Source organism: Protopterus annectens, chromosome 2.part1 (assembly GCF_019279795.1).
Source record: "Protopterus annectens isolate FY-2018-M chromosome 2.part1, PAN1.0, whole genome shotgun sequence".
Taxonomy (NCBI): domain Eukaryota; kingdom Metazoa; phylum Chordata; order Ceratodontiformes; family Protopteridae; genus Protopterus; species Protopterus annectens.
Window position 1 is genome coordinate 1,462,366,130 of NC_056729.1, and position 26,942 is coordinate 1,462,393,071.

The 26,942-nt window shown below is 44.6% G+C and overlaps 1 protein-coding gene across 1 annotated transcript in view; it reads left to right on the plus strand.

Annotated features, from left to right (window-relative positions):
* RFC1 (replication factor C subunit 1) overlaps nt 1-26,942 on the plus strand; it is a 1,497,679-nt gene that overhangs the window by 597,603 nt on the left and 873,134 nt on the right. The window contains exon 9 of the mRNA XM_044063570.1: nt 6,433-6,612. Within this exon, the coding sequence (XP_043919505.1) occupies nt 6,433-6,612 (180 nt within the window). The remainder of the gene's footprint in view (nt 1-6,432; nt 6,613-26,942) is intronic.

Consider the following 26,942-nt stretch of genomic DNA (forward strand, 5'->3'; position numbering starts at 1 on the left):
TTGACAGTTTTCTTACCTAAAAGAGTAAGAAAAAGTGATATTCGTTGTAAAATTGTATAATCTGAAGTAGTTTACTTCATTTGGTCTTCAACGTTTAGGCTTCGGATCCATCATGGATCCAACACGGCCACATAGCTAGTACAATGTCCCCTGTCTCCTTCCTCCCTTCAGATTTCATTTGCCGCTGATACAGCCTGCAAACATGGTCTGAGCTGTTGGCAGCGTGGTGTGTTTTTTGGTCAAAAATCACATTGAGTGAGTTAAACATTTTTTTTTTCTAATCTCCTTTGCTATCCTTCCCCTTGCGATTAGTGTCAGTAAAAAAAAAAAAAAAAAAAAACTATTTTCTGCCTTTCTTTGTGTAGCGTGTGTGAGTGTATCTTGGTCTTTATCTAGGGGGCAATGTCTGAAGCCCCTAAATCTGGCTTTAAACGCTGTTCTGAGTCTGGCCATAAACTCTCCTCTGCTGATGTTCACACTCAGTGTGTCATGTGCTTGGGTGCTTCTCACCTTGATACCTAATGTCCTGTCTACACTGGGTTTAACCCCAGAGCACTTCAGGACAGAAGGAACAAACTGATAGTTAAGGGCCTTTTGCCCATGTCGGGAATGGCTGGTCCCACCTCATCCAGTGGTTATTCACCTGCAGCTGTATCTTCCCCTTCCCAGGCCTCAGGAACTCAAACTCCTGCCAAGAGGTCTGGGGAAGGGGAGAAGACAAAAAAGGATAAGGCCCCGCAAGCGGTCTCCCCACCGCCCTGTCCCAGCTGGGCCACCCTCCAAAACTGTGACTTCCTGGCCTGGTCTCTCCCCTGCTCCGCTTCCCTAGATTTTCTCCTGAGCTAGAGGTGGTCAGAATGCGGTCTCCTGTTTCCCCTCACTACCGTTCTAGACCCATTTCTGTGGCCTCTTCTTCACACTCCACCCAGTCCCTTAGTGGAGATGGACAAAATGATACGGAAATTCATCCGCATTCAAATTCAGATGGGGATCTTGCCTGCACCCACTCCCTCCGGAGGGGGTACCTCGAAAACCTTTTTCTCACCAATTTCTCCTTCTCCAATCCAACCTTCGGTATCAGAGCCACTGGATCTGAGGACCCTCGGAGTCAAAGGGTGGGCGCCGATGGTACCTAGTACCTCGACGCTGGCTGTTACTTTGAGTTTGTCGGATCCAGCCATAGCCTCGGGGTCTGATCCGAAGGGGTGCTGTCAGCTCCCAGTGGGTCGGATCGCAGTGCCTCCCTCGGTATCTTGGCTCCGACTCCCCTGTCTGATCAGAGGGGAGCGGCTCCATTGAGATCTACTTTGGAGGTCCATTCTCCATCTGCCTTTGGCATGCTGGAGAGGGTTCTCTCGGCTCAGAGACCCTTGACCATCTTGTCCTCTGACTCCGCCCTGATCCCCTCTGGATTTGGTACAGTTCCAACCATTTCATCCTCTCAGGGACAGCCCGCCCCTGTAATGCCTCAAGCAGCTCTAGTCAGGGAGCACCTGGATGTTTGCAAGTCCTCCCCAGAGAGCCACACTGAGGAGGTCCCTCGCAAACTGACGTGTAAGAGGAGACACCTGGACTCTTTCTTCGAGTCAGTTAACTCAGACACTGATTTGGAGGAAGGGGAAGGTTTCCTCTGACCCCCCCCCCTTACCTAGTATGTCTCATTTGGAGGCAACATGGAAATCCTGCAGCAAAGGGGGGGGGGGGTGTTCTGCCCAAAAAAAGACCCCAGATGAAGCAGTGTTTCTTAAGGCATTCAGCATGGTCCCTTCTACTTCCTGGGTGTCCCCTTCCACGGATCCCTTGGTGGATCTAATACCATCTCGGGCATGGAAGGAGCCAGACACGGTGCAGCCTATTCCAAAGCATCCTGACAAGGTCCTCAGTCCCCCAGCAGTCAGGATGCATGGGTTCAAAGGATCCCCCATAGATGCTATGGTCATGGCAGCGGCCACAAAGAAAGAGCTAGCTCAGGAGAGCTCTATGGGCCACCCTCCTGATGGCGAGTCACGGACTTTCGACCATTTTGGGAAGAGGGTGTATGCTTCAGCAACCTTTGCCATCTTGGCATTGAACTATATGGCACACCTGACTCGATTACAGCGTGACCTAGTCATGAAGGTCGCTCAATCGACCCCAGAGTCCATGTTGGCAGATGACAAAAAGACGTTCACCCAAATGGCCACTCTAAAAGCCATTTCTAATACGTCCATGCGCCTTCTCTCCTATGTCACGGAGGGAGCAGCTAGGGCTACCAGTTCAGGAATCACCATCAAACGTCATTCCTTGCTCCGGCTGTGTCAGTTCTCTGACCCCTTTAAAGCATCTTTTACCAATGCCCCCTTATGATGGTCTTCCCTTTTTGCAAAGTCAGTGAGAGAGAGAGACTTGTCCAGAGTGAGAAGGACAGGAAGACTCTGTCTGCTGTCAGGATCCGCTTCTCTCCTCAAAGATCCTTTTCCAGGAATCAGCGAGGGACGAAGAAAATGTGGTTCCTAAAGTCTCAGGCGTTTTCCTGGGACTCTTAGGACATTGTCCCCCAGAGACAGAGGGGGTTACGATAGGAGCTGGCCTAGAGGCAGAGGGGGTCCAAGAAGTACTGGGTCCCGAGAACCTTTCTCAGACAGGCCCGGGCAGCAGCCCTGAAGGGTTCCCAGACTGCTCCTCTCTGGAGGCAGTCGGGGGGGGGGGTCACCTTTCGCTGCACCCAGCGGCATGGGAGTCCGTTACAAACTATCACTGGGTGCTGCAGATCATGTCCAGAGGCTATTCAGTTCACTTCAGCCAACCACCTCTTCTTCACAGACACCTCCCAGATGTTCCACCCGCTCAACTGGAGGTAGCAGCCTTAGAAGTAGACAAGCTGCTAAGCAAACGAGTCATCCAAATGGTCCCCCCTGACCAGTCCGGATTGCGGTTTTATTCCAGGTTCTTTTTAGTGCCAAGAAAACAGGGGACCTAAGACCCATCTTGGATCTTTCCATTCTAAACCTGACACTAACCAAGACAAAATTTCAGATGGTCACTCTTCTGTCTGTCTTGCCCTGTCTGCAGACGAACAACTGGATATGCTTGATTGATCTCCAGGGCGCTTATTACCATATCAAAATGGACAGATGCTCCTGGAGGTTTCTCCGCTTCCAGCAAGGTGCCATTCACTTTCAATTCAGAACCCTTCCCTTTGGTCTCACCACCTCCCCCCTGGGTGTTCACCAAAGTGATGGCAGTAGTTACGGCTCACCTGAGGGTTCATGGTATTCAGGTCTTTCCATATCTGGACGATTGGCTCTTTGCTGCCCCAACCAAGCATCTTCTGTGCCAAGCCAGGGACTCTCTTTCTGCTCTTAGCCACAAATCTAGGCATTACCATCAATCTCTCCAAAAAAGCACCGACTCCGGTTCAGAGCCTGGACTTCATCGGAGCTTAGTTAGATATGAATCAAATGCAGGTCTTTCTTATCCCAGAGAGAGTACACTTTCTGAAGCTGCATGTCTTGCAGATTCCTCATGCAGAGATTCCAATGGCAGAATCGGTTCTCAGGGCCTTGGGTTCCATGGCAGCTACAATCCTTAGCATGCCTTTACATGCACATTCTACAATGGACTCTTGCCGTCCAATGGTCTCTTCTGGACCAACCCTTGTCTTATCCTGTTCAAATAGCCCGGGTGTGCAGGGACTCCCTTCTGTGGTGGATTCAGTCTCCGGACCTAACAGAGGGTCCTCCTTTTCTTCCACCCTTGCCCAAAACCACAGTGACCACGGACACTTCCCTGCTCGGGTGGGGGGTGGCATTGCTCGGGACGGACAGTCCAAGGCACGTGGTCCCTTCCCGAGACCAATCTGTATATTGACGTGCTAGAGATGAGGGCAGTGCTTCTAGCGCTGCAAGCTCTTCATGCCCATCTGCCTCTAGAGATGATTGCCATCCAGATGGACAAAATGTCAGTAGTCTGGTACGTCAGCAGACGGGGGAACCAGATCCTACCCCCTTTGTTGCAAAGCCATACGAGTGTGGGAATGGGCGATCTCCACTGGTCGTTTTCTGGTAGCAATGCACATTCTAGGTCAGTCCAGCATTCTAGCGGACAGGCTCAGCAGGTCCATTCTGATGCCTTACAAGTGGTCTCTGAACCCTTCAATGGTAGAGCAGATCTTCCTCAGTTGGGATCATCCTTGCTGTGATCTCTTCGCATCTCCATCCAACGCGAAGTGCAGCACGTTCTTTGCCCTGTGCCCCCCTCAGGGGGAAGCCCCAGAGATGCTCTCGTTCATGCTCGACTACCTGGTCTACTCTATGCCTATCCTCCTCTGCCCTTGATCTCCAAGTTTCTGCAGAAAGCTCACAGGCTGAGGAGCACAGTCATCCGCATTGCCCCATTCTGGCCTCGCCATGTCTGGTTCCCATCCCTATGGTCTCGCACAGTAATTCCACCATGGATTCTAGATCCAGTTCCGGATCTTATTTCTCATCCCTCGGGGATACCTCATCCAGATGTGGTCACTCTGAAGCTCACTGCTTGGCTGCTCCAGTTCCCATGATAGGACTCCCGGTTTGTCTTCCTCGGTTAAGGAGATTCTGGTTGTGGCTCACAAGTAATCAACCAGAAGAGTCTACCGTAGCAAATGGAAGCGTTTTTCGGTCTGGGCTTCACAGCGTGCCTTAGACCCTTTTACGGCCCCTGTCTCGAAAGTTTTAGATTTCTTAGCGGGTCTTTTTCAACAGGGTGCCATTTTGTCCACTATTAAAGTACAACTGGCAGCTATCTCTACCTTTCATGTGGGGGACAATGACTTCCTTAGCATCTTCTAAGCTCTGCAAGGCTTTCCTAAAGGGTACCTTTCTACTTCGTCCGCCGGTGAAAGATCCTATGCCTCCTTGGGACCTTAACTTAATTCTCTAGGCTCTAGTTTCACTCCCTTTTCAACCTGCAGCTGCAGGTGAGTTACAATATCTGTCCTGGAGGACTGCTTTCTCAGTAGCCACAACTTCTGCTAGGAGGGTGTCAGAACTCCAAGCTCTTTCTATCAAAGTGCCTTACATGATCTTCCACAAGGATAGTCTCCCTACCCACCAATCCTTCCTTTTTGCCAAGGGTAGCCTCTGAAACAAACATAAACTAAACTATAAATCTACCAGTATTTTTTTCCAAATTTTCAAAACAGGGGAGAATATAAATTACATTTGTTAGATGTACATAGACAACTGCTGTACGTTTTTACCTTCACAAGACTAAATCCTTTAGAAAATCTGGCCAGTTGTTTGTTTCTTATGATCAACCCTTTTTGGGCAAACCAATTTCCAAAGTAATTGATAACCAAATGCATTACCAGGGCCTGTTTAGCAAAGGGGCTCTCTCCGCCATGTCAGGTAAAAGCACACTACCAGGTCTTTGGCTACCACGGTAGTATTCTGGTCCAGGGTCTCTCTGGATGACATTTGTTGTGCTGCTAAATGGTCCTCCTCATACCTTCATTTCCCACTATAGTTGGACATCATTTCCAGAGGTAGGGCTTCGTTTGGCTCTGCTATGCTCTGGGAATATCTTTCCATGAGGGCCTCCCAGGTGTAAGTCGCTGGGGACTCTGTCCCAAAGGTTGAAGACCAAGTGAAATAAACTACTTCAGATAAAGAAGTTATGTACTCACCATAACGTTCCATCTGAGTAGTTGTACTTCATTTGTCTTCAACCGTCCCCCACCTTCTTTCCCCTGCCTTGTCATTTATTCTGACCATGTGTATGAAAGTGATTGTCACATAAGGTTCCTTATGTTCTTGGCTCAGGAATTTTAGGACAGTCAGCAGTGGTAAGGCCTTGTTGGGTCGGGTGTGTGTTTATTGTCAGCAGCAAACTCGATCTGAAGGGAGGAAGGAGTCTGGGTGCATTATGAGTAGGGGTTGAGGAGCTGAGAGCTCAGATCAGTGATGCTTGCTAGCTATGTGGCCATGTCGGATCTTTGCCAGATCCAAAGCACAAAAGTTGGACAGACTGACTTGTTCACTGTGGAAGCCTTTTGAAGATCTTAAACTAATTTTTGTCCTGCAAAGAGGTAGTGGCAAAAGTAGGCTATAGATATCTAATTCTTGATGGACATAAATTGAAATCTTGTTTTGTTTTCTATATTGCATTAAAAGGTTCATTTATGGTAGATAGTGAGCTTTAAATTACAGCACTTACTCTTGACTACATGACATAGGTGAAATCTTTTTTTCTTAGTCCACCAGCAGTCTGGCTTTAGTGTGAAATTACAGGTGACCAGTAGTAAGTTTGATATTTTTCATGGTATTGTAGATTGCGGTAAGAAGTAATGCACTATTTCTACTGGTACTACTGTCTAGACATCATGCCAGAATTTATAATGTGGACATTACCATAGAAAAAAAAAACAAACAAAAAACCTTCCCTTAACTCAACTTGGGGTTTCATATTTCTTAGGGAGCCGATAACTGCTTAGAAGGCTTGACCTTTGTTATCACTGGAGTCTTGGAGTCAATTGAACGTGATGAAGCCAAATCTCTTATTGAACGCTATGGAGGAAAGGTCACTGGCAATATCAGCAAAAAGACCAGCTACCTTGTCATGGGTCGTGATGCAGGAGCTTCTAAAAGTGAAAAGGTGACAGTATGGGCATGTTGTGTACTTCCTGTGCATTAACTTAAAGATCATTTGTGTGCTACACAGTACATCTGAATTAAAATTCTCTGTCAAAATAAAAACATGAGCCTTGAAAGAAAAATCTATGCCTAATTGTATTAACTGTATGCTGAAGTTTTTTTTTCAGTGTATACTACTTCTGTGTTGTATACTGTGCTAGACGAGATGATCTTTTGAGTTTGTCCTAGTCACTCAACATGCTGTGTTTGTCTTCCTGCCTGTCCTGAACCATTTTAAGGCAGACGTTGGGAGTTTTCTTTTACAACTATCCAGGTGTTTGCTGAAGTAAGACCTCCAGGCCTAGGTGCTAGTTACCAATGTCCACCCTTTGCATTTTTCATCTGCACCCTCAGAAGCATTCTGCAAGTATGGATATTCCTGTTACTGTAGTATGAAAAGCTAGATTCATGAGCGTTTGCGTGATGGACAAAACGTCAAAAAAAACTGCTGAAAGCCACTTTCCATAAACAGAAACTAAAGCTTGTTTTGCAGGGGAAAAGCCCTACCCCTACACCCTCTTTGTGGGAGAGAAACCCTACAGTCACACACACCCTTACTTACAAATGCCAACTCTGTGCTTGCAGAACAGAGTAGAAAGAGCAACTCTGCCTGTTTGCTGAAAGTGGCTTTCAGCAATAAAGCTTGTCTCACTTTTTCTGTGGGACAAACAGCATTCACTGAAACACCCGTTTCTGCAAAGCTCCACAGAGACCACTCATTTTCCAAGATCCCTAGCAAATGGATTTCATGACAGAAATGTGACATACTTGTAACTGATACTGAAAAGAACGGTCACAGAATCAATTTGTCAACAAAACATTGAAAGTTGCCCCTGCACACCTCTTTGATTTTGGGGGTGCATTACCATGGAGTAAGTGGAGTTCCATTATACAGCAGTCTGGACCTTAGCATGCCAGCCACACCACTTGCACATATGTGAAGACATTTTAGTGGTGTCAGTCTCAGGTAGATTGAATTTCTATCTACTTTGATACCATACAGATGCCTTCCCATGGTTAATGGTCTCTGTCTGACTTTTTGCATGGGCTTGTATTTAAGGGCTGGACATTTTCTCTACTGATGCTTGCTCCAGTCTCTGGCACTTTTGGTTAAAGTAAATGTATTGCGAAATACCCAGCTTTATTTTATTCATTCATTTATTCATTGTGTTAGTTGGGTTGATGGCCTTGTCCACAAACCTTCAGTCACAACTGGAGCCAGTAGGTAATTATAGTATTGTCACAAGTTACATGGAAAATGTCATTGATGGGAGAGCACAATGAAACACAGCACAGTAAGTATACCTTATTAGACATATGAAATTGTAATAAGATAATGACAGCAACAGTATGTGTAAGCTGTTGGATGTAGTAGTGTGTTTCAACACTGAGTCAACTATGTCAGCAAAACATGCAGTATTTGCATTTTTGTTTGTAATTATATACTGTGATATATTCTTTTCCACAAGAATATTATGTAAATGTGTATATATAAGGAAAAGTTTCTGTAGACTATTTTTTTTAATCCTTCTCCTGAACCTTGCCCAGTGGCAGGCCTGTCTGCGCCCTGTATATATCAATGTCCTTCTATTCTGCTGTTGCAATGTTCTTTACATAAAGGAGATTGCTTGCCAAGTGACCTGACGTTGGTCAGTCTACAAAAGTCTTTAGCGCCTAAGGTGCGTGGTACATCACACACAGTCTGCTATCAGACATAGGCAGTAAAAGTGATGTATGCACGCACCATCCTCAGAACTTCTTTGCCGCCAAACAGAACGCACTTCCCATATGTATGGCCTGACCACTGAAGAAGCTTCTGCTTTGATGAGTGTCCCTTTGGGAAATCATTTTCTTATCTTTGATAAAGTTCTAAGTTTAATGTCATCCAAGAAGGGCAAATGTGAATGTGGATATCAGATTCTACATAAGGACAGCCATCAACAGTGCCTGTTTTGTGTGGGGGCCTTCACACAACCATACGGTGTCTACCCTATCTGCCAATCCTTTTTTCCAAAAACCCTATGGAGTAGGCTTAGCTCACTTTCCATATATCCGGAAAATCAGTGTCTCAAACTCCTCTCCAAAAAGATGAAGAGGCCCTTGACCTCGGAAGAAGAGTCGTAAGCATAATGGATGGCCAAAAAACCTGGGTTGGAAGCCTCAGCTGCACCTCCAGGGCCTGACATCTCTCCCGAGGCGACTACCAGTTTGGGGATTCACTCTAGGCCCTCATCAGAATCACAGCCCGAACCCGTAATGGAGGTCGCCTTGGGGCAGGATAGTGGTACCTCCACAGTGATACAAAAGGCATCCGCTCAGGATGTCCAAGGGAAACCCCGACTCATTTCTGAAGGGCCCCGAGTGATTCTGACCATCCTTGTTTGCGAGGAAGTAGATGCAGATGATATAGAAGGCAGGCCTACTTCTGGCCTAACTTCTCTGCATAGAATGAACATACCCAGCAAAAAGAAACAGAAAACTAAACACATTTATCCTACCTCTGACCCACAAAAAGATTTACAGGCCTTTTCCCAAAGTGTCCGTGCCCTAATGTCTCTTAAGTTCCATCCAGGGGTTACTATCCCTTCATCCCCATGGCCTGATCCTGCACAAAAGGGGGTCAGGGAAGAATCATCATCTGAGGGAGGACCTGCCTTCAGATGAGGAGTCCATAGCCTACTCTACCCAAATACCTCTAGACTGTGCTTTCCCAGAGGAAGATTCTGATATGACTGACTCCCCTGTAGGAAATTTCCTTCATTGACACTCTAACTAGAATGCAAGAGCATTTCAAGTGGGAAACCAGTGAAATAAAGGATATACAAACATTTATTATGATCTATTGCAAGTGGACACCCCCTAGTCCCCCCATTATCTCATCTATCCTTCTAACCTTCTTAGATGCCTTTGCATCCTCTAGTAAGGCCCTTGACTCTCAATCACCAGCACCTAAAAAAAAGCACAGGTTTTATAAGGTGCCTAAAGATTGTAAGAATTTATTTCGAGCACCACCAGCTAATCCATCAGTCATCACGGTGTCCTCTGACAAACCCTGTAGGCTTCTCCCCCCCCCCCTTCTCTGATTCCTTCAGACAAAGACAGCAGTCATTTGGAAAGACTAGGTAAGAAAGTTTTTATACTTCCACAACTCTTGCATTTACGGGTATAAACTACCATATGACTAAATATTCATTGGAACTTTTGCCTTGACTGTCTAAAGTAATTTCTGAATTACCTGAATCTGAGAACAAAAGCCTAGCTTACATCCATGTTAGCTACCACATCCTAGGTCACCAGGCATTCTATCAGATATAGCTATGATGCCAGAGGCTTCTGCTAGGGCAGCTGCATCTGGGTCTGTCCTGAGGAGGTTTGCATGGCTTCAGGCTTCAACCTTTACTGGCGGATTGTCAAATCAAACTTGATGGATGCTTCCCTGGACAATGAAGCTTTGTCTGGCTCTGCAGTCACTGAACTATTCAAAACCTTGTAAGAGAATGGCAAAGAGATGAAAGAACTAAAACACCTGATGGTTTCTCTGGTCCCTAAATTTGAGAAAAATTATCCCTCTAAACCAGTCTTTGTCAGGGGGCAATCCAGACCTGCTCAACACAAGTCCAGGAGAACAGGAGAGAGTCAACAATCATTTTGTACTCCACAATCCATCTCCAAAGCAACCCTTTCCTGACAAACCAGGGTCCATCTGACTATCTGGGCCCAAGCCCCCCCTTAACCTATCCCTTTCAAGTCTGGTTTGGGAAACCATTACTCAAGACTCTTGGGTACTTTCCATAATAAAGAGCCGATACTTCACGGTGTGAGAGTGTCAACCAGCATTCAGGGGCATCCCCCAACCCCCCCCCCCCAAAGAACATCTTCCTCTCTGGCCACCTGTACTTCAACAGCTGCTGGATCAAGACACCATCAAGCATGTACCTGCCCGTCAGAGGAAAAGGATTCTTTTCCAGGCTATTCCTGGTCCCAAGGAAAGAACCGTGGAGGCCTATTTTAAACCTCTCCTCCGTAAACACCTACCTAAATGTATCCTCTTTCAGGATGTTTACCTTACAAACCTTGTTCCCCCTGATCCTACCTCAAACCTTTATGGCCTCCATAGACGTAAAGGATGCCTATCTTCATATTCCAGTGGCCTCCATAGACATAAAGGATGCCTGTCTTCATATTCCAATCCACCCAAGATGCACAAAATATCTCAGATTCTCTTTAGCCTCTGGGCATACTTAATTTTCTACCTTGCCCTTTGGTCTCTCAACTGCCCCAAGGGTTTTTCACAAAGTGCCTAGCACCAGTGGTGGCATTCTCCAGACTGTAACACATCCATATATTCCCATAGGTGGACAATCTCCTGCTCTAAACACACTCCAGAGTTGCTTCTCTCAACTGCATCAAGGGTTTTTCACAAAGTGCCTAGCACCAGTGGTGGCACTCTCCAGACTGTAAAGCATCCATATATTCCCATAGGTGGACAATCTCCTGCTCTAAACACAGTCCAGAGTTGCTACAGCAGGACCTCGACCATGCAATCAATTATAAAAAAAATTAGCCCTCACCCTAACACAGGACCAGATTTTCCTAGGGTGCAGGATTCAAACTGACGTCTTGTGAAGGTTTCTCTCCCTTTACAAATAGCCCAGGAGCTCTTTGCTTTCTTTCAAAGTTTCATTCCCCAGTCCCACATTTCAGCCAGGACTTACCTCAGGACCGTGGGCTTTATGGCCTTCACCATTCCCATGCTTCCACTGGCAAAAATGCACAAGAGGAAATGGCAGTGGTACCTAAAGTCAGTGTGGCTCTAGCGTGCTCACCAAATGGAGTTCCAAATCCCTCCTCTTCCCTACCTAGAGAGAGCGAGAATAAGTTGGTGGATTCAGCAACTCTCCACCAATCCAGCACTCCTGCTCTATACTTTGCCACCAGTACAGGAAATGTACAAAGACTCTTCAGACTCTGGATGGGAAGCAGCTGTAGGTGCCATGAAAGCTCAAAGAAATGAGAGCACTACTTTTGGCACTCTAGGCCTTTCAGCCTCTCCTCACCCCAGAGCCCATCAAAGTCTTAACAGACAACATGACGGTGCTCTGGTATATAAACAAATGGGGGCACCTGTTCATACCTTCTGTGCAGAGTAGCTGTACAGGTATGGGAGCTAGCAGTCAAATTGCAGACACCACTTCAGGCAGTATACATTCCATCCAACTTGGATGTTTTGGCAGACGCACAGTTGGTCCAGAACACAGCCCCACGAATGAATGCTTTACAGGGACATGTTTCTGGACATTGTCCACCAATGGGGTATTCCACAAGTTGATCTTTTTGCCTTCCCCATGAAGACAACTTCCTCTATGTTGTGCCAGAGACCCACATCCTCTGGCTTGGAAGGTGGATGCCCTAAGTTTCTCCTGGAGAGGATGTTCCTATGTGCATTCCCTCCCCTGCCTCTTATCCCAAGAGTTCTCTTGAAGATTGGGCAGGACAGACCAAAGATATTGTTGGTGGCTTCCTTTTATCCAAGTCAGGTGGACAGTGGTCTCACCTTTGATAACCACATCGCCACAACAGTCAGGAAATCCTTCTATGTGGCACACCTCATCACAAAGGGCTTTTCATCCAGAAAAAAGGAGGTCATTGTCCCACTGTACTCATCCCTCATTAGACCCATTATAGAATACAATGCCCCATTTGGTATGTACCTCTCAAGACATCTGCAACAACTGGAAAGGCCTCAGAAATACCTCACTAAAAGAATCACAGGCCTAAAGCAGATGCCCTACGCTGACCGCCTTAAAAAACTCCAGCTATACTCTGTCGCATATCGTCTACTCAGAGGCGATCTCTGCTTAACATACAAGGCCATGTCAAACCCAGAGCTGTTGGACATGCTACAGTTAAAGAAATCCCAATCCCTCAGAGCTACACGCTCCAGGGATCTAAACCTTGTCATCACAATAAACAAAACATGCTGGAGGGATAGGTTCCTGACCCAGAGACTCCCCAGACTCTGGAATAGATTGCCCATACATGTAAAGCAGAGTGCCTCTTTGGACCTCAAGAGGAACCTTGACGATTGGATAGGAGAAAGGAAATTCATCCCAGGGATCACGTCATTCGCCCTGCTAGACAGGGGTCCAGGAAAGTAAATAATGTGGGAAGAAATAGCCAGGGAATTGTTATGGCTAGGCTTGTATAGGCCCTAGGGCTGATAGCCTAGTACCAACCTATGACAGCATTGATTCCCTTTACTCCTGCATTTTAGCCAGGGACAATCATCACAAGTTACCCCACAGAGTGGTCCTACTCACACACGACATGGGCACCTTCATTCGTCCCCCCACTTGTCAACCCTGTAGATGACTTTGTGGGTGATATGGCCGTGATTCTTTTTAGACTCGTTTTCTCAGAGGATGTGCTAAGGGTACTGCAGGAGACCAGGAAAACCAATACAACAAAATCTTATTTATCCAAATGGAAAAAAATTTCAATCTGGTGTCTCTTGTGTAACCTGGACCCAACAACAGTGGATGACTCACAGTCCTATCATACCTTTGTGATTTGCTGGAGGCTGGACTAACCTATTCAGTGAAAGTACATTTGTCGGCCATCTCTGCCTGTCTGCCTCTCACCTCCCTTGGCCTCTAGGTTTAAGGTCAAACAATTTCTGAAAGGCATCCTGCAAGTGAGACATCCCAGGAGACCAGTACCTCCTCCCTGGGATCTTAACTTTGTTTTGGAAAGCTGACTCTGGCCCCCTTTGAGTCAGCAGCTTCTGCCTTTTTAAAATTCCGCTCCTGGAAAACTGTTTAGCTTCTGGCAATCACCTCGGCCAGAAGGATTTCAGATTTACAATCCCTTATGCCCTCCTCTCCATTTCTAGTCTACCATAAGGACAAGGTTTCCCTCTGCACCAGTCCCTCCTGTATGCCAAGGGTGGTCAAGGAGCTATCATTAAACCAAACAATCCATCTTCCCACCCCCCCCACCCCTCAAACCTCGGCAGAGAGAGTCCTGCATACTTTAGACATACACAGACAACTTGGATAAAACCAGGAAAACTGACCAGCTGTTCATCTCTTTCCACCCTAGAGCCCTAGGGCTCCTGGTTTGTAAGCAGACTATTTCTTCTTGGATCGCTAAAGCCATCACCTTCTGTTATGAACATCATGGAAAGAGCCTCCCCTCCCCAATGATGGCGCATTCCACCAGTGCCATGGCTTCATCTGGCACCTTTTTTAAAGGATTAGACACCATCTCCATTTTGGAGGATGCTACTTGGTCCCCAGTCCATACTTAAACATTACAAACTGGACAACATTTCCATATCCAGAGCAGAGTTCACTAGGGCCATTCTCTACGGCTTTCTGGAAAGCTCCTCTATCCTCCCTCTACCTCCTTTCTCTCTTCCTAATGAGCTTTTGCACCCTCCCTCATGTAAAGAATACTGCAACTGTAGAGTAGAAAGACATAAGTTGTGTAAAATCTAACCATAACGTTAGATGTCCTCCTCCTCTTTGTTGCAGTATTCTGTCCCACCCTTCATCCCCCTGCATTTTTGTTTCTTGGATGTACCTATGCTACATTACTATTTCTCGGGCATTCTCTGTGGGGCAGTCATTTCTGAGGATGGTGTGTCTGTATGTCACTTTTATAGCCTACATCCCATATAAGACTATGTGTGACGTAAATTGGATGGGTTTCAGTGGCTGCCTGGGCAAGGAAAGATTGTGTATGCTTCCAGCCATGTCATCTCTAACGCATGAGCTTCTTAACAGTGCATGCCTACCCTAGTGTCTTTCGCTGGATGCCAGTTTTCATGCGCACATGACAGATGATCCATTCTTTACCTCCTTCAGCTGTACCATCAGAAGGGAGATGTTCTTCATGTTTCACTGTTGCAGTCATCGCATTTGGGTTATCTGCTTGCAGTCGCCCTGAGTCGGCCTGATTAACAAAGTCTTGGGTCCTGCGTCGGTTGTTGTCCCTTCTGTGACGTCAGGTTGTCAGGGGTATAAAACATGCAGCCGACACCATTACATCAGTCTTTCTTGCCGTGTGGTGCCCATAGTAGTAGTAGTTCGCAAGTCGTCAGACTCCTGAAATTTTTGTTTTCGAGTTTTAGAACAAGTCTTCAACTAAAAGCAAGTACCCCGCTGGGGAAACTTTTTTCTTGCTCTAAACCGATGTCAGTAAAAGTAAATAACTGGATTACTTGTAGAATGCAAATACCTCATAAAGATTTTCATTCGTACTGTATTCCTTGCCTAGGCCCTGACCACGACGTACCTCGCTGTCGGTTTTGTGCCTTATATCATAGGTTCATAGGTTGGTACTAGGCTGTCGGCCCTAGGGCTTATACAAGCCTAGCCATAACAATTCTGTGACTATTTTTTTCCCCACACTATTTACTTCCCTGGACCCCTGTCTAGCAGGGCGACTGACATATCCCCGGGGTGAATTTCCTTTCTCCCATCCAATCATCTAGGTTCCTGTTGAAGAGGGCATGAGAGGCCCTCTGCTTGACATGTATGGGCAGTCTATTCCAGAGTCTGGGGAATCTCTGGGTAAGGAACCTATCCCTCCAGCATGTTTTGTTTATTGTGATGACAAAGTTTAGATCCCTGGAGCATGTGCCTCTGAGGGATTGAGGGATTGGGATTTCTTTAAGTTTAGCATGTCCAACAGCTCTGGGTTTGACATGGCCTTGTATGTTAAGCAGAGATCACCTCAAAGTAGTTGATATGCAACAGAGTATAGCTGGAGTTTTTTAAGACGGTCAGCATAGGGCATCTGCTTTAGGCCTGTGAGTCTTTTAGTGAGGTATTTCTGCGGCCTTTCCAGTTGTTGCAGATGTCTTTAGAGGTACATACCAAATGGGGTGTTGTATTCTATAATGGGTGTAATGAGGGATGAGTGCAGTGGGACAATGACCTCCTTTTTTCTGGATGAAAAGCCCTTAGTGATGAGTTGTGCCACATAGAAGGATTTCCTGACTGTTGTGGCAATGTGGTTATTGAAGTTGAGACCACTGTCCACGTGTGTCCCTAAGTCTCTTATCACACTTTCGGTGTTTAGTGTACTGCCACCTATGTGGTAATACACGGGTTCGTGTTTTTTCCCATAGGGGATAAGTATACATTTCTTGGCATTGAGCTTGAGCCCATGACTCTGGCACCGAGCATCTGTTTCTGTAAGGCACTTTTGTAGAGGAAACCACAAACTATCCGTCGGTATATTTTTGCCTCTAAATATTTTGTGCTTGGTTTATTTATCCGGGTGCGTCTTTGGTAAGCCATCCGACTACCGACATTCTGAAAAAACGCAAAGATAGATCGAGACAGGCCGTCTAGGTCCAAAGCTGCCGACGACGCTTCTCCTAAGCCAGTCGCCAGTTTGCCGGTACTCAGTGAGGCACTTTCGCGGCCCCTGATACTCACTACTTCAGATTCGCAGGCCTCTACTGAGACCTATTCTGAATCCGGTATGCCGCGAGATGCTTCAACTGTGGAACCTGCGGATGTCTCTACCTTGGATGGGTCTGGGGCCACTGTGCAGGCACCGGCTTCTGAGGGTGTATTCAGGCCTACTGACTTCCATATTAAATCAATGCCATCTTCTTCAAGGCCTAAAACTCGAACCATGCCTAGAAAACTGACACCCATCCCACATGGTCAGGCCTCTATGCCTAAAAAATAAATGATAAGAATGGCTGAAGACCTTATTACCTTAATCAGGGGAAGCCAGCCTTCGCCCTCTAAGAGACCTAGGACTGAGTTTGCTTATGATACCTCTGACCAGGATTCAGAATTTTCTGTTTCCTCTGATGACCAGGATTCACCCTTATCTACCTGTGAGGATTCTGATGCTGAGGACTGTATTCCCTCTGCTCGCTCCCCCCATCCCAGAGGATTTCTCTTTTGGTGAAACCTTTCATACTCTCAGGGAGCATTTTCATTGGGAAAGTCAGGATTTCTGTGATTCTTAAGAGGCTTAGGGATTTCTTACTCCTGCCCCAGCACAGGCCTTTAGCCATACCTCCTGTACTAGACATTGTTGATGCTTTTTCGGACTCTAGCTTGACCCCTGACTCTCTACCTCCTGCTCCAAGAAAACCTGATCAATATTACAGGGTCCCTGACTCTCACAAGTTCCTTTTTAAAAATCCTACTGCGGATCCTGAGACCATTTCACAGGGACCCAAGGGCATTAAGGCTACTACTGCCAAAATTCCTACCCCCTGTGATAGAGACTCCAGGGTGCTGGATAGGTTCATAGGTAGATACTAGGCTATTGGCCTTAGGGCCTATATAAGGCTAGCCAAACAGTACCCTGGCTTTTGCCAACCAAGAAAATTATTTTCCTGTGCCCCTGTCAAGCAGAACCACAGAAGTGATCCCCGGGGTGAATTTCCTATCTCCCATCCAATCATCAAGATTTTTCTTGAAGATTGCTAATGAGGAGCTTTGTTTGATATAGATAGGTAGTTTGTTCCAGAGTATGGGAAGTCTCTGGCACAGGAATCTATCCCTCCAGCAAGTTCTGTTTGTTGTGATGACAAGGTTTAGGTCCCTAGAGCATGTAGCTTGGAGGGATTGGAATTTCTTTACGTGGAGCATGTCCAACAGCTCTGGGTTTGACATAACTTTGTATGCTAGGCAGAGATCGCCTCTGAGTAGGCGATATGCGACAGAGTAAAGCTGGAGTTTTTTGAGACGGTCTGCTTAGGGCATCTGTTTGAGGCCGATAATCCTCTTTGTGAGTTATTTCTGTGGCCTTTCCAGTTGTAGATGTCTTGTGAGGTACATACCAAAAGGGGTGTTGTACTCTATAATGGGTCTAATGAATGATGAGTAGAGGGGAACAATGACCTTTTTTTTCCTTAGATGAGAAACCTTTTGTGATGGTGTGCCACGTAGAAGGATTTCCTGACTACTGTGGCGATGTTTGATTATCAAAGGAGAGACTACTGCCCACCTGTTTCCCAAGGTCTCTTATCACACTTTCGGTGTTAAGTAAATTACCGCGTATGTGGTAGCTCATGGGTACAGAGTTTTCACCAAAAGGGATGACAATGCACTTTTTGGCATTGAGCTTGAGACCATGGCTTTGACACCAGGCATCTGTCTCAGTGAGACCCTTTTGTAGGATCTCCACATAGTTAGGAGTTTTGATTATGGCTCCTAGTTTGCAGTCATCTGCGAACTTTGTTAGCCAAAGACGACCTGTGTTAGCCCGTACTTCAGAGAAGTAGATGGAAAACAGGAGTGGACCTAGGACTGAACCCTATGGTACTCCACTTGTCACTGGCCTGAGGTTGGATTTAGAGTCTGCTACTTTCACAGTGTGGGTTCTGTCAGTGAGCCAGTTGGCAACCCATCTTGTGACATAGGGATTTATACCTAGTTTAATGAGTTTGTCTATAATTCCAGAGTGGGGGATGGTGTTGAAAGCCTTGGCGAGATCTAGATAGACTGTGTGAACCACCTTACCCTCATCTACGGCTTTGGTGGCCTCTTCTAAGAAGTCTGAACAAAACAGGTAAACCAAAAAAAACTAATTAATCCACAGTACAGAATCCGGCAAGTCCAAAGGGCATCCAACAAACAACGCTGAATAAGCAAAATAAAAGTTTAATGCAGTAGTTTGAAGCGCTTTTCGTCTGCAAGATATGCAGACTTCCTCAGAAACATGTTTAAAAGTTACAATCGGTCCTTAAAAAGAGAATCAAACTCTCTAATTACTGAGAACATCAATAAAACAATTAAGTGCAATTAATTATGCAAAAGGTTACCATAGAGACAAAATCCTCCAGACAATTGACTCCACCATCATCCTAAGCAGTAAAAAATGTAAACTGCATTATCTGACCCTAAAATAAACCTAAAACAAAGGCTTCCATGAAGAAAACCACACGTCCACTTGCACAATGTGTATATATTAATACTGATGGTATTTACATTCAGTACTATATAATACCCTATCAAAGATGTTAGTTCAGTTATTCAAACTATGTAGTGTCAAGTTCTAAAAAATAAAAAGTGAATATAAAAAATAAATAAATATGAAGCCCACACTGGGCTATCTCTGTAAACTTCTAAGTTTTAAAACACTACTTATTGAACACGAATTGTTCAATCCTGGACTAGAATACGCATTGAGCCTAATTTGCCATTTAAGTTCTGATTCTTCTAAGAGTAAGGGTAAGGGAGCACCCCTTTTCAAGTATTTGGTGAATAACCAAAAACTTAAAACTGTGTTCGTTATAGCTACAAATATGTTTAGCTAATGCGTTCTCCTGTTTTTTTCCTCATAACAGCATACTGATGCTCATATATTCGTTTACGTAGTTTCCGCTCCGTTTTTCCTACGTAAAATGCGGAGCATCTCTGGCACTTAGCTAGATAGACGACCATTATGGAGTTGCAAGTGGCTCTACACTGCAACTTGTATACCCTGTGTTGTATCACAAATCTGTTACTTTCTTCAGTAAACCTACACTGGTTACAATTTTGGCATTTGAAGGTAACAGGTGTCCTAAAAAGACTGGCACAAGGTTGTTCTAAAATAATTTTCAAGTTCTTACCCCTCCTAAAAGTTACCTCTGGGCGAACTCCTACCTTGGCATAAACCACGGGGTTACTTTTAAATAAAGCCCAATTCTTACCGATAAGGTCGATGCAGTGATGACTGTACGTATCATAAGTCATAATAAGTCTAGGACCCAAATTACTAGTGTTAGTGACCTTACTGGGTAAACTAATTGATCCAGAAATGTTTGTCGTCAATATTGACCCCACTGTTAATTGAGAGCAGTCTAACATTCAGAATGGGTTTGTATATCCCATTCAACCTTTTATGCTTAACCTCATTGATCAAATTAACAATAAGGTTTAACAGATAGCCTCTGTGCAAAAACATACTCTTTAGAAGTTCGCACTCACAGTGGAAGTAACATCCAAACTCACTATACGGGCCGCCCTAACTAACTGGCCTTTAACTACCGAGCGTTTCTGATAGTTAGGGTGGCAACTACTGAAATGTAGAAAAGAGTTGGAATATGTATCTTTTCTATGAATACTAGCCACGTAACACTTTAGTTCCATTTTCTTAGCCAACCAAATATCAAGGTAAGCTATAGCTTGATTACTGTATATTGAAGTAAAACGTAAAAAGTCCGTGGAAGTATTAAACAAGTCCAGTAGTGTATTGTCAACTGTTTCATCGCCCTTAAGAAGGATAAAGATATCGTCCAGGTAACGAGTGTAAAACACTATATGGGTCATCAGTGTGTCTTTGGTAAAGACGTATTCCCTCTCCCAATAAGCCATTACCATATTAGCTATACTAGCTCCACAAGGGGAGCCCATAGCAACCCCAACCTTTTGTAAGTAGAAGTTGTCACCCAGCATAAAATAGTTGTTAAACAAAATTATTTCAAGGAAGTTCCATTGCCAGGGAAATTTCTACAACTGTGGCTCCATTTTTCTTCATCATAAGGCTCACCCAATCTATTCCTATGTCCTGGGGAATACAAGTATACAAGTCTCTTACATCCACCGTTAAAAGTTGTAACTGGTGTCAAATTCAATCTCATCTACCTTCCCTAAGAAGGACCATGAGTCCTTGCAAATTTGATGTTCAAAGGACAAGTATTTCTGCAGGATCGAATCAACTATCTTTGCACAAGCATAGGTAGGTGAGCCACGGCCATCCACTAATGGTCTCATAGGGGGGTTCTCTAAGTCTCTGTGGCTTTTAGGTATGCCAAACAGGTATGGATATCTAGGATATGATGTAATCATGTACTTGTAGTATTCCTGCTGTAATCTACCCTCGATGAACATTTCCTCAGTACTGTTCCTTATTACTGTTCCTTATAATAGAGTACGCCCTGTTAACTTCAGATTTAGAACTCAGTTCATATGAGGCGTTGTCCAAAAGTTTTAACATACGCTCAAAGTAGTCATTGTCATTGAACACTACTACACCCCCACCCTTATCTGGCTTACAAATCCAGATATTATGTGTCCTAATGTATTCCAAGTGTTCCTGTTCAATTTTACTAATATGATCGTTGTTGTAACAATTGTTGTTATAAGCAAAGAGATGGTCAAATCTCTGTCTCAAGTCTAGTTCCACACATCTGTTCGAAAATCTGAACCAGTGGATGCAAGGGAGGGTTAAAAGTGCTGGGAACTCTAAAATGGGTTGATGTTTGAATTGTCTGCATTACCTCCTAACATCAAGTTAAAGTTCAGTTTACGTACATACAATTTAATATCCAAAATTATTGTTACAATATCAAATTTTTGTTTAGGGACATAAGTGTGACCTTTCGCCAAAAAATCAGCTATCTCACTGGAAATTGACACAGAGGAAAAATTATATACTTTAAAGTCGCCAGTACAATTAGTGATAGGTTTCACTTCCATACACATAGAAGGTACAACATTTCCACAATTATTCGCAACTGGGGCAACAAAAAGATCTTCACTAATTTGACTAAGAACCTCACTCTCAAACAGTCAATATCTTGTCCAAGGCTAGGTTCCATCTCACTCAAAGAAATTCTGTTAGTAAAGTCAGGGACGCTAATCAAGTCCTGCGTTTCCTGAACTTCTGTGTGTTCGTTTTGCTTGGAAAAAAAATGTTTCGTTGTTTGGGAATTGCACCCAAACGACTGCCGTCCCGAAAATTCTGAGACTTACTGTTAAAATTCTGTTGTCCCTCATTACCATGATGTTGGTTGTGATTCTGAAGTCTTTCACTCCTCCTAACTTCAGTTTCAAATTGTGAATTAGTGTTGTCCGGATCATTATTAGTACTCTGTGTTGTATTGTGAACACTAGAATGACTCTTAGCATGTACATTTAAGTTGTTATTGGGCAAAGAAGCTCCATTGCTATCAGAAGACTGTTTCTGCAAATTAAAGGGACCTTGCCAAATTTGTGAAGCAGATGGGGTAGGATAAACAGTACCCTCCCCATAAGCTTTACAGTCTCGTTCTAGCTTCTTTACTTTATTAAGCTTAAGTTTTTCCAAGTATTGGTCTATACTGTTAAACGTACGACTGTACTCATACTTATATCTCACAAATTCATTATGCGTTTTAATGCTCAAGTCTAAAACTTCCTTACTCAAGTCATTCACCCACACAGAGTAATGTTTTATCATGAGCTCCAGTAATTCGGAACCTTGTCAGTCGAATAACAAAATTAATTCATTGTGAAAAACAGAGTTAGGAACCAACCCTGTTGGAAATTGGAAATGTCTTAAACCTTTTGGTACGAGATTCTGTGCCAAGCACTCACGGAAGTAAGAAATTTCTAATTGTAATTTCTTCAACTTCACTAACATGTTATCAAAATTTTTAAGTTTAAAAACAATGCCCGGTGAAGTATTTACCTCTGGGTTAGCACCTCCATTCGATACATATTGCTGGCTGTTCGAATTCGTAGGAAAAGAGAAAGAAAAACCTTCAGCTATCCAGTTGTCCAATACTGGTAACCTTGTATGATTGTTATTGTCTAAGCCAGTTTCAGGGTTTGTCCTTTCTTCCGTTCCATTGGTGTTCAAGTTAATATCCCCTACATAACGAACACCTAAAGCTGTAACTGGGTTGGAAACAGCTCCTGTTCCGTCTCCGTTAGGTGAACTAATCGCCAAAAGCGTATTACGTGTGTTGATACCTGGGTTCGAAATAACTGGCTCGCCTTCAATCAATCTATGTGGTGGAGTCCCTCGTACATAGTTAACAGCAAAACCGGCATGTTGTTGCTAGAAGTAGAGTCGCTGGAAGGATGCAATAGGTCCTTCAAGACCTGCTGTTGAGTGTCAAGGTGGTCTAGTCCGGCACACAATGAATCCATTCTCTTTAAAAGAGAATCGAGTAAAAAGCCATTATTCACAGAGTTAGATAAAGCTGGTGCTGCGACCACAGCATTATCACAGCTCCATAAAAGTTCACTGAAAAACCACTAGGGCTTGTAACAGATCCTGAAGCCATATAAATTCCGAACAAAACAGGTAAACCAAAAAAAACTAATTAATCCACAGTACAGAATCCGGCAAGTCCAAAGGGCATCCAACAAACAACGCTGAATAAGCAAAATAAAAGTTTAATGCAGTAGTTTGAAGCGCTTTTCGTCTGCAAGATATGCAGACTTCCTCAGAAACATGTTTAAAAGTTAGTCAGTCCTTAAAAAGAGAATCAAACTCTCTAATTACTGAGAACATCAATAAAACAATTAAGTGCAATTAATTAAGCAAAAGGTTACCATAGACACAAAATCCTCCAGACAATTGACTCCACCATCATCCTAAGCAGTAAAAAATGTAAACTGCATTATCTGACCCAAAAAAAATCCTTCTAAGAAGTCTTTCAGGTTTAGGAGACATGATCTGCCTTTTACAAACCCAAACTGGGTAGGGTCCAGAGTTTGGAGATTACCATTGTTATTGTTTATAAGTTCCATGTTGATACGCTCCATAGCTTTGCAGACCAGGCTAATGGGGCGGTAGTTCCCGGGGTCCGTGGTGGCTCCCCCTTTGTGGAGTGGGATAACTTTTTTTTGCAACAGTTTTTCTTCTGTTGTAGAGTTTGTTTATAGCAGGGGACCACCAGATTGGCTTCCTTTTTTTGGGGGATAGCATCTTGGTTCTGTTAGGAATTGCACGATCCATGCACTTGTAAGTGCTTATAAAGTGCAATTGTATAGGATTCAGCAGTCGTATCTCTATTGTCCGTCAGCATGGGTGTCGTGAAGTTGGCTTTGAAGAAATTTTTTATGGTGGTTTCCCTAATGGGGGGAGGGGGTGGGATGTGGATGTCTAGGGTGATTTGCTTGCGGTCGGATCTGACCAACGAGGAATTGACCTCTGGTGTGGAACACCGGTTGCCCATGTTGGTAATGACCAGGTCTAGGATATTGCTGCCCCTGGTGGCGGTGTGGATAAGTTGATCCAAGGCATTGGAATTTATGAAGTCCAGAAAACGTTGAGCACAAGAGTTGGTACATGAGTAGTTTTCCCAGTTAATGGTGGGGTAGTTGAAATTGCCCATTATTAGGGTGTTAGGTTGTACCCTAATATTTTCCAGTGTATCAGGAAATGGAGTGGGAATCCTGGGGCATGATGGAGGATCTGTAGCAACCTTCAATTTGCATTGTGGTCTTGCTCTTAGTTGCACTTGGATAATCTCAGATGCATTATGCTGAGCAACTAGCCTGGAGGTGTGGATATCCTTAGTGAATATGGACACATCTCCGCCTTTAGTGCTTCTGTCCAGGTTAGGTGGCTGAAAGGTGTGGTATGAATTATAGGCTGGTAATGCAGGGGTGCTGTCTGGAGCCTTGAGCCAGGTCTCTGCTACTGCATAGATGTCGATGTTCTCCATTTTAAGGATTGCCTCGAGTGAGTGCATTTTGAGGTTTAGACTTCTAGCATTAAGTAGCATTACCCTCAGATTTTGCTTGCCTTGTACCTGTTATGGTGGTGAATCTGTCATTTGAATATTGCCTAAAAAAGCCACTTTAGGGGTGGCAAGAGCCTTAGCCAGTATCCGGAATCCCAAGGGCGACAGGTGCAGGCCATCTCTGGCAAAGCATTGTGGTTTGTCGATCATGTCATCCCAGGCAGACAGATACTGGATCCCCTTAAAAATGACGCCAGAAGCTTAGCCAATTGTTGAAGTCAATCATTTTGTCCTTGTACTGTGGTATCATTCTGGGTGATGGCAGGATTCTACTTAGGGCTAGGGTCATACCTGCCTGGGCTACAAGATCAGAAAGATCCTCCATGTCTCTCTTCATGTAGTCCAGGGAGGTACGTCTCGGGTCATTCACACCAACATGGACAATGCTAGAGTCATATTTGTACTTGCTGTGGAGTGACCTGAGTGCATGCGCTATTGGGCAGATCCTGGCACCTGGCAGGCAGCTGACAGTAACTTTCTCCTTGTTTAGCCTGGTGAGTGGAATATCAGTGTGCCTGACTATAGAGTCACCTATGACTAGTGTGTTGGGTACGTTGTTATGCCATATGGGCTGTGGTTGAGTGGCACACTGAGTTTGTGGTCTATGTGTCATTTGGGTTATGTTGGCTGTGGAGGTTGCTTGCGTTTCTGCTTTGGAGGTCCTGTTGCTTGGGTAGATTTTTTTTTAGCCTCCGCGAATGTAGGTATGTGTTGTGTGTTTTGTGTTTCTATGTGTATGTTTTGGTGGTGTAGGCTTTGAGGGACTATGTGATGAGTGTGGTGTGGTGCAAGTGTTTACCTTCTCCTCTTGACTGTCTAGTCCAGTCTTGGGTGAAGAGAGCTTTGCTTCCAATTTGGTTATATAAGTGCATCTCTCACAGGTTGTAGTGTTGGGTGGTAGGGGGAGAGGGTTGTCTGTGTACATGAGGCAATTGCTGCATTGCCCCAAGATGCCCAGATTCGTCAGGTAGACGGGCCTGCCTGGATAGGTGCTTATTTAAGTGCTAAAAACTGTTTTCCTCTAGACAAGTGAGGAAAGTTGAGTGCTTAGTAATTTCTAGCTTATTTAGTGCTTACAATGAGTTCTGAACAAGTGCTAAGCTCAAAGAAATAGAGTTGAGTACTGAAACTAGAAAACTGGCTAGTTCTAATAAACAAAATTAAGCTAAAAGGCTTCCCTCCAACACAGAAAGGCTCGGGGGCTCAGACGCTTACAAAAAGTCCTGGATACAGCAAATCTTTATCTGGGCAAGTCAACTTATAGGAAAGGCAGGAAACAAGCTTAAAAAAAAATCTCTAAGTGGAAAGGGGAAAAGAAGTGCAGAAGCTAACTGGGTTGGCCTTCTCAAATGTTCTCCCTGGAATAGGTAGAATGAGGTAAGAAGGTATAGAATGGGGTAAGAAGGTGTACACTTCTGCAACTTTGGCCATTAGGGCCTTAAACTGCCAGTTTCATATGTTAAAGAATCAGCAGCATATTATCATCATCATAATCATCCCCCTTTTTCCCATTTTACATGGGGTCGGGGTATCATATTAACTGTTGCCAACTCTCTCGGTTCAGTGCCACTCTCCTGCCTTCTTCAACACTCATGCCTGACTGTCGCAGATCTTCTTTCACACAATCCATCCACCTCTTTGCTGGACACCCTTGCTTCCTCTTACCTTCTTTCCTGTCTGTCCCAAATCTCCCTCACCAGATTGTCTTCTGCTTTTCTACACATGTGCCCATACCATCGTAATCTGTTCTCTCTGATCTTTTCTGCAGCATATTACTGGATGGCTTAAACAGGAAATAATGATTCCTGATTGTGCTGAAAATAAGGATTTACTGCATTTAGCTGAACAAGTTGGAAAACATGCTTTGCAGTTTGGTTTTGATTCACTAGAGGCATCTTGCAGGGCTGCTGTAACTGGGTCTGTACTTAGAAGGAATGCTTGGCTTAAGGTGCAATCCTTGCCAGATCATGTTAAAGCAAAATTACTGGATGCTCCCTTAAACCAGAACCTCCTGTTTGGCAACAAGGCAGAAGAAGTTCTTAAAAAGATGGAGGAAAAAGCTAAATCTATGCAAACTGTTAAAGATTTTTTTACAAGTACAACCTCCAAGGTTTTGTAGGTGTTGGCCTTCCAAGAATTGGTCCTTTCCTGCCTCTTCCAGACCTTCTTAGTCCAAACCCAGATCCAGCAGAGCTCCCAGGCTTCAGTCCCAGGGTACGCACAGGACTAAGCAGTGGGGGGGGCCTCCATTTCCAAATATGGGAGTAATAAAACTCCCCCCCCCCCCATGGTAAACTGTCTCAATGGCAACTTTTTAAAACTTCCAAGCACTTCTCAACTGACTGCCCCTTTGTGGGGAAAGATTGCTCTTCATGCAAAGAACTGGCAACTCATTAACCAGGACAAATGGGTTTTAAATAGTGTCCGAGGGATACAGATTTCACTTCCACATGTTACCAACACCAAGCGGGTGGCCAGATCTACCCCCAAATCAGTGGGCAGAGGCTCAAGAGCAAGTACTTTCTCTCTTAAGCATGGGGGTTATTCATTTGGTACCAGAAGAGGAAAAGGGACAAGGTTTCTACTCAAGACTTTTCCTGGTACCCAGAGAGGACAATTCATGGCATCCTATCCTGGACTTGTCTACTTTAAACACCTTTTTGGCGATTCTGAAATTCAAGATGCTGACTCTTCACCTGTTGCTCCCTATACTGGGCAAAGACACCTGGTTGGCAACACTATTTTTAAAGGAAGCATACCTGCACAATCCCGGTCAGGGAATCTTGCAGATGATACCTATGATTCAA